Source organism: Oncorhynchus gorbuscha, linkage group LG01, assembly GCF_021184085.1.
Source record: "Oncorhynchus gorbuscha isolate QuinsamMale2020 ecotype Even-year linkage group LG01, OgorEven_v1.0, whole genome shotgun sequence".
NCBI lineage: Eukaryota > Metazoa > Chordata > Actinopteri > Salmoniformes > Salmonidae > Oncorhynchus > Oncorhynchus gorbuscha.
In genome coordinates, this window is record NC_060173.1 from 46,025,255 (window position 1) to 46,040,069 (window position 14,815).

Genomic DNA, 14,815 nt, shown 5'->3' on the forward strand with positions numbered 1-14,815 from the left:
TCATATCTGTTAAGCATTCTACAGATCTTAACATTTGAATTATTTTACACGCCGTTGACTTATTTCTCTCCAGGATTTAGATGACAATATTTACTTATTTGGGCGAAGTCAAAGTCACCAGTGGTCACCCCAGCAAAAGGGACGGGTCTCACAGTAGTGGCAAGCATCTCTCATTGGGAGAACAATCTTAATCTGCAATATATTGAAACAAGACAATTTTGAAAAAAATAATCAAACCATCAATGAAAAACTACCTATATAAGTTCCAATAACTTCTTCGCCATCTGCAATAGAGACAGACTTGGCAGTACAATGTGACAAACATACACTTGTTTTTAATTAGTGTGCATGGTGAAGGCAGGACACTGGATTTCTTGCATACTTCTATTTATTACATTTAGAGCTGAAACTATTTAAGATATTAACAAGAAACAAACTTTCAAATGTGCAGACGGCCCCAACTTACATTGATTTCCATTAAATATTTTTTTAAAGCAAAGGGCCATAGACTTCAATGTTAAAAATGATACAATTTGGCCGTGCATCTCTTCCTGAACCGTTTAACCTATTAACACCAAAAACAACATTGAGATGTTCAGACGGACCTTACTTAGATTGGTTGTCAAAGACTTTTTGATACCATTTACACTTTTTGAACTATTCTGATTTAAAATGTGCAATATTAACTTGAGAGTCAATGGTGACCGTGAGCAGTAGATACAGTATTCACAGTGCCACTGCTTCCTAACCATTCAAGCTAGAAACTCCAGACCAACTTCAGGATGATGGAAACACTTCGTAGATGCATTCATTATTTAATTACCCCATCCTTTAAATCAGCTGACCGTATAAGCTAGAAACTCCAGACCAACTTCAGGATGATGGAAACACTTCGTAGATTCATTCATTATTTAATTCCCCCATCCTTTAAATCAGCTGACCGTATAAGCTAGAAACACAAAACCAACTTTCAAACGTGCAGACCACCCCAACTTTCAAACGTGCAGACCACCCCAACTTTCAAACGTGCAGACCACCCCAACTTTCAAACGTGCAGACCACCCCAACTTTCAAACGTGCAGACCACCCCAACTTTCAAACGTGCAGACCACCCCAACTTTCAAACGTGCAGACCACCCCAACTTTCAAACGTGCAGACCACCCCAACTTTCAAACGTGCAGACCACCCCAACTTTCCTTCAGAAAATTCTATAAATATTTTTCTACAGCATCTATACTTTTTTTGTACTACAACAATATTTAAATGAGCTCCCAATGCACTTCAATGGCAATGAAAGAGCTATAGACTTACATGGGGAACATTTGGCAACGCAACTCCTCTTGAACCATTTAACACTAGAAGTGGGGCCTCGAGGGCCCCCCCCCCTTCAAGCTAATAAGCAGTCAATCTCACTGCAACAATCTAACAGTGTAAATACTACATGTCATATATGCTATTGCAATTGTGTTTATGATGAGCTTAGGTAAGATTAGAATAAGATTTTTATTTTATGTATAACAATAGCATTTTCATTCGTTTATGTTACTGTAAAACTAAAAACACCAACGTTCAAGTGTTCAATCAATTTTAATTTGTGGAGTGCCTTTGTTACAACTATGAAAATCAGAAAGCATGTGTTGAAACACATGAACAGCTTATTTTAACAACAACCAAATAAAAATACCCCAAACACCAAGCCTGTGTTCCACCTATATGCATCTGGTAGCGGCACCCACCAAGCGAGACACCATTCAAGCTATGCATTCAATCAATCAGCCAATCAATCTTTCCATATACATACTTTTCCAACTATAACCAGTCACCACCCATTATTACTGGAGTCACTACTAGTGATGCGCGGGTTGACTCATAATCCACATGGCGGATGGGTTTAGGGTCACTAAATATTGTGTGGCTGAAGGGTGGGTGCGTGGCAGGCGGGTTGAACAAAGAGAAACAATACCTTTAAAATAAATCCATAAAAAATGTATAATTCTTGTGCAATTTATATAGGCTACATTGAGGTTTTTCTGTCATTATTTTAGGCTACCTGGTATTAGTGCATAAACCTAAGCTTTAGATCTTAACTGTATGCTCCAAATAGCCTACACAGCCAATCACCAAATAATGCTTTTGGGAACGGGAGGAAAAAGTTCATGTCAATCCACGGAGGTTAAAAATGACATTGTGGAAGTTTAATTCAACAAGACCAAAGCTGTGAAAGAAGAGTTGACAAAGAAAAGGAAGGGCCAGAAAAGTCATGTTTGGGAAAGATTTGGTGAAGTGGTAAAAGAGGATGTTATGTGTGATGATTGTGAGGCGCTGTATAAATCCCACAGTCACAAGACAGGACTTCAAATAGGCCTATGGCACGTCAAGGGAACTGTAGCCCAATATTGTTCAGATGGGTTAAATGGAAACTGAAATCTGGCCACTGACTCTAGATCTATAACCTCTCACATAGCCTTAATATTAACTCCTGCAGAATGAAGCATTTCTTACAGTAAAATTATACACAAAATGTAGGCAAAATTTAGACTTAGGAACAGGAGTGGAGAAATATGATTTCTTTCTTTCTGCATTTTGATAGAATGCATTGCTCAGTTAGATAGATCTGCAGAGGTGCCGTCTTCATCATAAGAGCAGCATAAAAGCTGATAGTATTTCAAACACATAAAATATGCATCGAAGCCAAACTGAAATATTATCAGAAACACTTTGGGTCATTTTCACAGCTTTCTTTTTCCTTACAACTGGTCAAACTGATGTCATTTGGACATTTTGCACAGAAATCATTTTTGTTGTGGTTGCGTCATTGTATTTTCTCCCCAGTCCCTAAACGTATTTGCTCTGCAAAAGAAGACAGAAAAAACATGACTGATGTCAACTAGATTGAAGCATTCACTCTTAAGGATCTATTACATTATTCTGGTGAGCAAGGGTTTATGTAGTCTTTTAGGGAAACATAATAATGACAGAAGAGAAGCTACATGCATCCAATTATTGGCAAGTTGACTAACAAACAGCCTACAAATATGTTGGAAATTATAAGCAGAATCATGACTAACAAATAACCTACCAATATGTCGGAAATTATATGCAGAATCATGACTAAATCATGCCTATAGTGCATTTTCTCCATCTTATTTCATCACATGTAGTCGTGCGGTTGCAGATGGGTTATTAGCAATTGCGGGCGGGTGCGGGTGAACAAACAGCTGACCCACGCACCATTAGTCAGTACCACTACTATAACTTATTTTAAAAACCATAAATACTTTAAAACAAGCTAGCAAGCACACATTTTCTTCAGGAAATATACTTCCTTAATTTACTATTGTCATTTTTGTATTTTGAATTATAATTTATTTTAGCTGTAAGATATGTCTGCCGTTGAATTTTAATTCCTGGATGCAACTAGGGTCTCACAACCGAGCTTTCCTTCAGGCTTGCTAAAGGAGGCTTTTCCCGGTCCTCATTGAAAGAGAAGACAATACTGACACCTAGTGGTGAAATTCAATAGTAGGCAAATCTGCTATCTAATATCGAATGATCACAAAAATAAAACAGTTTACGGACACAGTATGTAACATACAACTAACAAGACAAAAACCTAACAAATATACTTAATACCACATCTTACAGCATCATTCAATCCACACATATATAGTGCACTAAATCCCCTCAGACACCAACAGGTGTATTGAAACAATACAGGTCCATCACCTAAGCCTCCCAGCTAGCGGTCCTACCTCCAGTCCACAAACAGTCCATAGTAGTTTTAAGGTCCCAGTGCCACTCACAGATTGAGCCACTTGATGATGTGGAAGTTCTTCTTGCCCACTTTGAGGAGAGAAAGTCCGTTGGCCAAGAGGTGCTGTCCAGGGATCAGTACCTGCTCTGGGCTGTCTGTCTTACTGTGGTTGATCCATACAGCTCCTTCTGATACCATGCGATACCTGCAGCACATCACGACACATTACAGCACAGAAAGAGTCAGTTAACACCGTTTGAAAGTCAGACAGACAAAAAAGGAAGAATTTGAGAGAGAAATAGAGGGAGTGAGTGACACAAGCAAATAAATTAAGACCGGCCCAAAAAATAGCAATGTCCTGCTCTTTCCCTGACTTTACTGCTCATTTGTCTGAATTTTTAAAATCACAAACAGAAAAGTATTTGGAGCTTAAATAAAAAAATACCCCCACACCTATTCCCAACTTAACCCACCAAGACAATGCATTGTAAGACATTGGTACCCAATCCGGAGCTAATGTGTCTCTCTCTCCTTCCTGAATGAATAACAAATGGATAAATGGGCAATAATTGCACACGTTACTTTAACATTTTAATTAGGACTAACTGAATGGTAAGGAGGTTGAAGAGGTTGATTTAATTAAAAACAACAGTGTAATGATGAGTTTGTATTATGCCTATTTATCAGCGTTGGCGCTCATGTTTATAGCAAATCATTTGACCATGCAGCGACTCGCGGGCTAATATTCTCTTTTGCGTTTTACTTTGTAAACTAATCACATTTATTGTAAGGGAAACGAAAACATGCTATGTGTTGCAGTAGACCTTTAGAATAATACAAAACATACACTATATATACAAAAGTATGTGGACACGAGAGGTCGACCGATTAGCCGATTTCCGATTATTAAAAATATATATATATATTTTGTATACCTTTATTTAACTAGGCAAGTCAGTTAAGAACACATTCTTATTTTCAATGACGGTCTAGGAACTGTGGATGAACTGCATTTTTCGGGTGCAGAATGACAGATTTTCACCTTGTCAGCTAGGGGGTTTGAACTTGCAACCGCAGTTAACTAGTCCAACGCTCTAACCATTGCACTCCACGAGTAGCCTGCCTGTTACGCGAATGCATTAAAGGCCAAGGTAAATTGCTAGCTAGCATTAAACTTATCTTATAAAAGCAATCAATCATAATCACTAGTTATGACTACTAACTACTAATCCAGTTTGGCAGGCAATATTAACCAGGTGAAATTGTAATTTCTCTTGCGTTCATTGCACGCAGAGTCAGAGTATATGCAACAGTTTGGGCTGCCTGGCTCATTGCGAAGTAATTTGCCAGAATATTACGTAATTATGACATACATTGAAGGTTGTGCAATGTAACAATAATATTTAGACTTAGGGATGCCACCCGTTAGATAAAATACCGAACGATTCCGTATTTCACTGAAATAATAAACGTTTTGTTTTCAAATTTATAGTTTCCGGATTTGATCATATTAATAACCAAAGGCTCGTATTTCTGTGTGTTATTATGTTATAATTAAGTCTGATTTGATAGAGCAGTCTGACTGAGCAGCAGCAGGCCCATAATCATTCATTCAAACAGCACTTTAGTGCGTTTTGCCAGCAGCTCTTCGCAAGCACAGCTCTGTTTATGACTTCAAGCCTATCAGCCTAATGGCTGGTGTAACCAACGTGAAATGGCTAGCTAGTTAGCTGGGTGTGCGCTAATACTGTTTCAAACATCACTCGCTTTTAGATTTGGAGTAGATATTCTCCTTGCGCTGCAAGGGCAGCGGCGTTTGTGGAGTGATGGGTAACGATCCCTTGGGTGTGGCTGTTGTCGATGTGTTCCTGGTTCGAGCCCAGGTAGGGGCGAGGAGAGGGACGGAAGCTATACGGTTCCACTGGCAATACTAAAGTGCCTATAAGAACATCCAATAGTCAAAGGTATATGAAATACAAATGGTATAGAGAGAAATAGTCCTATAAATACTATATTAACTACAATCTTAAACCTCTTACCTTGGAATATTGAAGTCTCATGTTAAAAGGAACCACCAACTTTCATATGTTCTCATGTTTTGAGGAAGGAACTTAAAACATAGCTTTTTTACACGGCACATATTTTACATGGCACACATTTTTACATGGCACATATTACTTTCTTCTCCAACACTTATTATGCATTATTTAAACCAAATTGAACATGTTTCATTATTTATTTGTGGCTAAATTGATTTTATTGATGTTTTATATTAAGTTAAAATAAGTTTTAATTCAGTATTGTTGTTATTTTCATTATTACAAAAAAAAAGTTTTACATTTTATTTGATTTAAATCGGCCGATTAATCTGTATCTGAGTTGAAAAATCATAATCGGTCTACCTCTAGTGGACACCCCTTCAAATGAGTGGATTCAGCTATTTCAGCCACACCCATTGCTGAAAGGTGTATAGCCATGCAATCTTCATAGACAAACATTGTCAGTATAATGCCTTAATAAGTCAAATTTCTACCCTGCTAGAGCTGCCCCGGTCAACTGTAAGTGCTGTTATTATGAAGTGGAATGTCTAGGAGCAACAACGGCTCAGCCGTGAAGTGGTAGGCCACACAAGCTCACTGAACGGGACCGCCGACCACTGAAGCACCTAGGCCCCTTAGTTCCAGTGAAGTGAAATCTTAACGCTACAGCATACAATGACATCCTAGACAATTCTGGGCTTCAACTTTGTGGCAACAGTTTGGAGAATTCCCTTTCCTGTGTCAGCATGACAATACCCCCGTGCACAAAGCGAGGTCCATACAGAAATGGTTTGTCGAGATCAGTGTGGAAGAACTTGACTGGCCTGCACAGAGCCCAGACTTCAACCCCATCGAACACCTTTGAGATTAATTGGAACGCCGACTGCGAGCCAGACCTAATCGCCCAACATCAGTGCCCGATCTCACTAATGCTCTTGTGGCTGAATGGAAGCAAGTCCCCACAGCAATGTTCTAACATCTAGTGGAAAGCCTTAGCAGAAGAGTTGAGGCTGTTGTAGCAGCAAAGGGGGGACCTACTCCATATTAATGCCCATGATTTTGGAATTAAATATTCGACAAGCAGGTGTCCATATACTTTTGGTCATGTAGTTTCTTTAGAGCTGCATAAAATAAAGAATATATTTATACAAAAGGGATGTATTCCATATCAAATGGATTTATTCGACTTTGTAAATGCAGATGTCCCAAAGGCACGCATCAGTATCTTGTACGCTGAGGCCTGGAGATGCTGAACATGTTGATGTTCAATGACAACATTTTGAGACTGCCACACCCCTATGCACGTTACCTCACAATCGAATTTCAATGAGGCCTAACTGACTGATAAGGAGGGTGAAGAGGTTAGAACAACAATAGTGTAAAGATCTTGTGTTATGCCTATTTATCAGGGTTGGGACCCATTTTAATCATTTGACCGCGGGCCTTGCGAGTTGATATCATTCTCTTTTACATTTAACTTATTAAAAAGATGCTATTGCGGGACAGTTATAACTCTATTATGAGTGGTGGCTAGAGCGTTGGACTAGTAACCGGAAGGCAAGGTACAAATTTGTCGTTCTGCCCCTGAACAGGCAGTTAACCCACTGTTCCTAGGCCGTCATTGAAAATAAGAATTTGTTAACTGACTTGCCTAGTTAAATAAAAGGTTCAAAAAAATTATATCCTTGACTCTTTCCAAGTTGATGAGTGCAGGGAAACAAACAATGCCAGTCAGCCTTCGAAGCTGGCCCACAAAGCTACACCTAAACTAACCTGAAACTATTTTCACACATAATAAAAGTTATCCTGAAGACACTATTAAATTGATAAGTCTGATGAGTGACAATATGACCAGTTGTCAAAATGCACATGAAGAGATGAGAGCACAGCTTGGAATTGACAGATGCACCATAACTTCATCAAATCCTCCTTCAGAGTCACATGCAGGTTAAATGTTTTGATTTCAATACTGAACACAAATACAAACGCAACATATACAGTGTTGGTTTCATGAGCTGAAACAAAAGATCCCAGAAATGTTCCATACGCACAAAAAGCGTATTTCTCTCCAATTTTGTGCACACATTTGTTTACATCCCCGTTAGTGAGCATTTCTCCTTTGCTAAGATAATCCATCCACCTGACAGGTGTGGCATATCAAGAAACTGATTAAATATCATGATCATACACAGGTGCACCTTGTGCTGGGGACAATAATTGACCACTCTGAAATGTGCAGTTTTGTCACACAACACAATGCCACAGATGTCTCAAGTTTTGAGGGAGTGTGCAATTGGCATGCTGACTGCAGGAATGTCAACCAGAGCTGTTGCCAGATAATTGAATGTTAATTACTTTACCATAAGCCACCTGCGGGAACATCTGAGACCAACCACCCGGACAGCTGATGAAACTGAGAAGTATTTCTGTCTGTAATAAAGCCCTTTTGTGGGAAAATACTCATTCTGATTAGCTGGCCCTCCCAGGCCCACCTTTGGCTGCTCCCCTGCCCAGTCATGTGAAATCCAATGTCATGTCATGTGAAATCCATATGAACTGTAACTCAGTAAAATTGTTGAAATTGTTGCATGTTGCATTTATATTTTTGTTCAGTATATATAGTATCAGAAAGAGCATATTCTGCAGTTTCTATGACACTTACCCGTGGTAAAATAAGACTCAGACTTTGTAGAATTACACAAAACATATCCTTGACTCTCTAAACAAATATCGATTGATACATGTTTACATGGATATAATTCCACAAATATGTCTTCATGCCATTCATCATTTACAATAGTTGATGCACTATTTATGGTGCTTATGTGTTGGTGCTTGTGTTTGCACACCTTGAGGGTTGATATGCATATGATGCGTATGCTAAAGGTGCGAGTAGCGAAACAGAGAGTGAGTGACCCTCCGTGTGAGGTAGTCGGGTCAGGTATAAGGAACAGAGGAACGTAAAGTGGGAGCCCTACCCTTTGCCCCCCTGGGGGATGGCCTCTGCCCTGCGGCAGGCATCCAGTACTGTGGTCCCTGGCTCCAGCAGCAGCTCATGGAAAGAGGCCTCTCTGAAGAGCTCCTGCAGCTCAGCATCGCTCATCTGCTCCAGGGCCTGTATGTTACTGTGGTACAGGGCATTGGTGCACCTGGAGGGAGAGAAACAAACAAACACACACACACAGCATTACTAATAGTGCCAAGCGAGACCTCATTAATGACACACAAATGACCTATGCACATGTGCACTCACATAACACTCCTCACCTTTTGGCACTCTCCAGACCCTCCTTGCCGTGGACCAGTTTGGTGATTTCGGCGGCGAGGCGTTTGTGTGCGGGCCGTTTGCCTGGCTCCTGTCTCTGCTGCTCCATCACCCTCTCCACCTCGGCCAGGGGTAGGAAGGTGAACAGCTTCAGATACCTGCAGGTAGCACAACCAACCCCGACTCAGTCTCCAACACCACCATACATAGGCTGCACTCAGGTGCTAATACCACCAGGTCCCATGTTCACAAAGAATCTCGGAGTAGGGGTGCTGATCTAGTTGCGCCTTTTAAATCATAGAGGGGGGGGACCTTGTCCTAGATCAACACTCATCACCTGAGACGCTTCAATACGGGCCCAATGCCGGTTTCACAGACTCTGGTTAAGCCTAGTGGTCCTAGTCTATACAAACAAACCATCAATTATACCAGAATGAATATAAGCCTAAATAGAAGGCTCTGATAAGTGGGCCAGTTCTATTGCGGTCTCAGTCTCCAGCCACCTACCATTCCACACTGCTGTCAGGCTGCCTGAGGAAGAACTGATAGAGGTCAAACGGAGATGTCTTGTCCCTGTTCAGCCACACTGCATTGCCTGCTGTCTTCCCCAGCTTGTCGCCCGCAGAGCTGGTCACCAGTGGGATGGTCAGCCCATACACATCCTGTCCAGTCACCCTGTTACAGAGAAATTGATACAATGGATATTAAAGAGGCCATCAACGGTCAGTTAATGTTGAGGCAAGTGTGTGTTATTGCATGTTTACTACTTCGGGCTATTTATGGCCTTGAAATATCACTCTGGTGTCTGATGCACCATGCAGATGCTAGGCTACAATATCTGGAATCAATGTGATAATTGGTCAGTACATTTGCAAATGTCTCTGTGTGTGTCCAATGAATCTGATGCAACATTACTTGTGTATAAACTCGTGCCCAGACATCAGGTTGCCCAGCTGGTCTGTCCCTCCCAGCTGGATCTTACAGCTATGATTCTGGTTCAGGTGGTAGAAGTCATAAGCTTGAAACAGCTGGTAAGAGAACTCAGTTAGGCTCATGCCCTCTGCACTCTTCAGCCTGGACTGGACACTGTGCCTACTGAGCAGGGTCCCCATTCGGAAACGTCTGCCAACTTCTGACAGAAAAGCAACCACATTCCAGTCTTTGTACCAAGATAAATTGTTCAATAGGGTTACAGTGCCAAGCTTTTTAGAGTCGTTGTGGAAATGCAGTTCATGGTTGGTGAAGATTCGCTGCAAGCTGTCCCTGATAGCCCTTGTATTGTCCTCCACTACATCAGACGGTAGCTGCTCTCTCTCGCTCGTTTTCCCGCTTGGGTCCCCTATCTGTGCTGTTGCACCACCGATTAGAGCGATGACATTGTGTCCTGCGCTTCTAAAATGCAATAGCCCGACGATGGCGAGTAAATTACCCACGTGAAGGCTGTCCGCGGTGGGGTCGAATCCGCAGTACACGGTCTGGCACCCAGACTGCAGCAGTTGAGGAAGTTGATCTTGGGCTGCGTTTTCGGGGAAAGCATCCTTCAAAATGCCCCGTTTATTTAGCGAAAAAAGAAGTCCACTTTGAGTTGTTGCAGAGCGATGAAACGTGTATCTTAACGATATACTTGGGAGTGTGTTTTTCAAAATAATACAAGAACCATGCCACGATACACGTGAAAAAAACCTGGCTATGGATGCCGCCATATTGGAAACTGACACACCGGACAGGAAAATGAAAGGACTAATGTATGACAGAAAAAATATAGCGCCATCTGGTGTATTGTGTAACTATACCACATCCTGCCTGTTCCTCCTGACCTGAGGCCTTTTTATTCAAAGGAGCATCACCCTCACCACTGTGCACTTTCACCACCCTGTGAAGTTCCTCATAATTAATTTCATATGTAGTAAACTGCATGCTTTCCCGACGAGTGGTAGTGGGAGGACCACACAACATGTCATCACGTGACTCCAAATTTACTTCGGCATGATGGTTATTACAGTATATCATTCAAAACGATTCCACCAACATTTCTCACATAATTCATTTGACCAACACAAAAATATTCCACCTTGTATAGAATATTTTGTTTAGTCAACATTTGGAAGGTTTAGCCTACCTGTTTCCATCAGGCCTGTCATGACATGTTTTATCCGACATGTAGGCTACTGTACTAGCATAAAGAAATTGGAAGGAAATCGGATTATTTTCCAGATGTCTTCTGCCCGTTCCCAAAAACTTTTGGCGATTGACATGTAGGCTCTTTGGCGTGCGTACATGTAGACTCTAAAGTTTAGAATTACACTCTAATGCCAAAGTTCCCAAAAATTCTGGAGAAATAAAAATCTCAATGTACTCCATGGATATTAATTGCACAAAAAAAATCTAAATGTATGGATTTTTGATTGTATTCTCTTTATTCTACGATTTTGAAGCAACCGCCCTGATTCCACTTGTTCTAGTACCTTTTCTAACACATCTGCCCCCAGAAAATCGAGCATTTTATGCAGTTGCGCAAGATTTTAGTTCTGAGTTTCCGATATTATACATTGTGTAACATTGTTCGTACATAGTTGCAATATTGAAATACGATCTCTAATATTGAGAATTAAGTGTCAGGACGACACTGACATTTTATATCAGCCAGTCGAAATTATGAATCAACATACATTGTATGGATATATACAAAGAAATTTTGCTCAAAAATAGATAAATGGTAACAAAAAAGATATTTAAAAAAGTAAGGCCTGCGTCCATAGAGACACATACCAGCTCTACTGGTAGTACTGCTAATACCAGCATTACTACACCTGCACCTGTCGACGACAAGTGGTTCTGCTTCCACGAGCACATCCAATGCTTAGCTTCAGTAATTCTACATTTGTTGTTAGCCCAGCTAGCATAGACACTGACAGTTGTGAATCTGATGCAGCGGTGCATTCCCTGAAAGAACCAAACAACAGACAGGGACGATGGACAATCGAAGAGGCACAAATATGATGAGAACTACATTGATTAGGGGTTCACTTATATTGGGAGTAGTGCCTTTCCTCAGCCACAGTGTGTTATATGTGCAAAAGTACTATCTCACAACTCGATGAAACCTTCACTCTTGTGCAGACATTTCGAAACAAAACATGCCGATTAGAAAAATAAGCCACAGGAGTTTTTCTGAGTGAGAATTAAGACGACTTTCGAGTAGTAAGACATGTATAAAAGCAACAGATATCATTAATAAGAAGGGCCTAGAAACGTCGTATATGGTGAGCTACCGAGTGGCGAGGACAGTCAAGCCCCATACTATTGTGGAGGACTTAATTCAATCAATCAATCAATCAAATTTTATTTATATAGCCCTTCGTACATCAGCTGATATCTCAAAGTGCTGTACAGAAACCCAGCCTAAAAATTCTTCCTGCTGCAGCGAATATGGCTAGGGGAAAAGCCCAAAAAACTATATAGACAATGTCTTCATCAAATAACACTGTTTCACGACGCATCAGTGACATGGCAGGAGATGTTTTGAAACAATCACTGCTTTGCACACAAGCCAGTGAATTCTATGTGTTACAGCTGGATGAGTCAACAAACGTGGCGGGCCTGGCACAGATCCTGATATATGTTCGTTCCGTTTATGGGTGGTCAATTAAGGAAGACATCCTCTTCTGCAAACCAGTGGAAACCAGGAAATTAAATGTTTAAGTACTGGACAGCTTTGTGACATCAAATGGACTTTGGTGGTCAAGATGTGTTGGTATCTGCTCTGATGGCACAAAGCCATGACAGGGAGACATAGTGGAGTGGAAACAAGCGTGCAAGCAGTTGCTCCCAACGTCACTTGGGAACACTGCAGCATCCACGGAGAGGCTCTTCCTGCCAAGCTTGACAGCTTGAAAGACATTTTGGACACTACAGTGAAAATGGTTAACGTTGATAAAGCAAGGCCCCTGTATTTTCTGCACTATGATATGGCCAGCAACCATGTAACACTTTTACAACATACAGAAGTGTGCTGGTTATCAAGGGGCAAAGTATTGACCTTTTTTTTTTTTAGAGACAAGTTTAAAGTTTTCTTTACTGACCATCATTTTCACTTGTCTGACCGCTTGCATGATGATGAGTTTCTCACACGACTGGCCTATCTTGGGGATGTTTTTTCTCGCCTGAATGATCTGAATCTAGGATTACAGGGACTCTCCACAACTATATTCAATGTGCGGGACAGAATTACAAAGGTGGCTCAGGTTACAAAGTGGCTCAGTGACTCGTGTTTGCATCTCAATGTGAAAAAAAATGTTTGCATGTTCTTCACAAAGAGGGCAACAGATGCTACTGAGCCAGATGTCTATGTGTCAGGGGAGAAGCTCCAGGTGGTATCCGATTTTAAGTACTTTGGCATCATACTTGATTCCAACCTCTCTTTTAAAAAGCATGTGAAAAAGGTAATTCAAATAACTAAATTCAACCTAGCTAATTTCCGATTTATACGAAATTGTTTGACTACAGAGGTAGCAAAACTGTACTTCAAATCTATGATACTCCCCCACTTAACATACTGCTTGACTAGTTGGGCCCAAGCTTGCTGTACAACATTAAAACCTATTCAGTCTGTCTACAAACAGGCTCTCAAAGTGCTTGATAGGAAGCCCAATAGCCATCATCATTGTCACATCCTTAGAAAGCATGAGCTCTTGAGTTGGGAAAATCTTGTGCAATACACCGACGCATGTCTTGTATTCAAGATCCTTAATGGCCTGGCTCCCCCTCCACTCAATATTTTTGTTAAACAGAAAACCCAGACATATGGCAGCAGATCCACAAGGTCTACCATGAGAGGTGACTGTATAGTTCCCCTAAGGAAAAGCACCTTTAGTAAATCTGCATTCTCTGTGAGAGCTTCCCATGTCTGGAATACACTGCCATCAGACACACATAACTGCACCACATATCACACTTTCACAAAATGCTTGAAGACATGGCTAAAGGTCAATCAGATTTGTGAACATGGTCCCTAACTGTGTGTTGCCGCTTTCCATGTTGTCTGTAGCTTGTGAGGTGTGGAAATGCTTTTACTTTTGTTTTGCTTTTTTGAATTTTGTTTTGCTGCTTTTTGTTCTATGTTGCTCTGTCTGTATGCTATGTCTTGCTTGTCCTATGTTGCTATGTCTTGCTTGTTCTATGTTGCTATTGTCTATATTGTAATTGTTTTTATTAACCTGCCCAGGGACTGCGGTTGAAAATTAGCCGGCTGGCTAAAACCGGCACTTTTACTGAAACGTTGATTAATGTGCACTGTCCCTGTAAAAAAAAAAAAATAAACTAAACTAAACTAAAACTAAATTGAGGCTATGATTAAGAAGTTGGAACTCTTCTCTGTCTGCATTAACAAGGACAACATACAGGTCTTTCCATCTTTGTATGATTTTTTGTGTGCAAATGAACTCAAGCTCACGGACAACGTCAGATGAGATATAGCGAAGCACCTGAGTGAGTTGAGTGCTCAATTACGCAGGTACTTTCCCGAAACGGATGACAAAAACAACTGGATTCGTTATCCCTTTTATGCCCTGCCTGTCACACCATGATCTGTTTCACCTGTCCTTGTGCTTGTCTCCACCCCGCTCCACGAGTCGCCCATCTTCCCCATTATCCCCTGGGTATTTATACCTGTGTTTTCTGTCTATCTGTGCCAGTTCGTATTGTTTGCCAAGTCAACCTCCTGTTTTTCTTCTAGCTGCTGGGTTTCCCCAGTTTCT

The 14,815-nt window shown here is 40.9% G+C and overlaps 1 protein-coding gene across 2 annotated transcripts; it reads right to left on the reverse strand.

Annotated features, from left to right (window-relative positions):
* Nucleotides 1-1,569: 1,569 nt before the first annotated feature.
* LOC124038467 (tyrosine--tRNA ligase, mitochondrial-like) lies at nucleotides 1,570-10,777 on the reverse strand. Of its 2 annotated transcripts, XM_046354395.1 has the most exons (6): nucleotides 9,975-10,777; nucleotides 9,567-9,734; nucleotides 9,062-9,217; nucleotides 8,773-8,943; nucleotides 3,754-3,960; nucleotides 1,570-2,851 (listed from the first exon to the last, which is right to left on the reverse strand). In XM_046354395.1, the coding sequence occupies exons 1-5, from the start codon at nucleotides 10,760-10,762 to the stop codon at nucleotides 3,801-3,803; spliced, it is 1,443 nt and encodes a 480-aa protein (XP_046210351.1). In that variant the 5' UTR covers nucleotides 10,763-10,777; the 3' UTR covers nucleotides 1,570-2,851; nucleotides 3,754-3,800. The 2 variants fall into 2 exon arrangements, with proteins under 2 accessions (XP_046210351.1, XP_046210342.1); XM_046354386.1 differs by having other exon boundaries at nucleotides 1,570-3,960.
* Nucleotides 10,778-14,815: the final 4,038 nt, after the last annotated feature.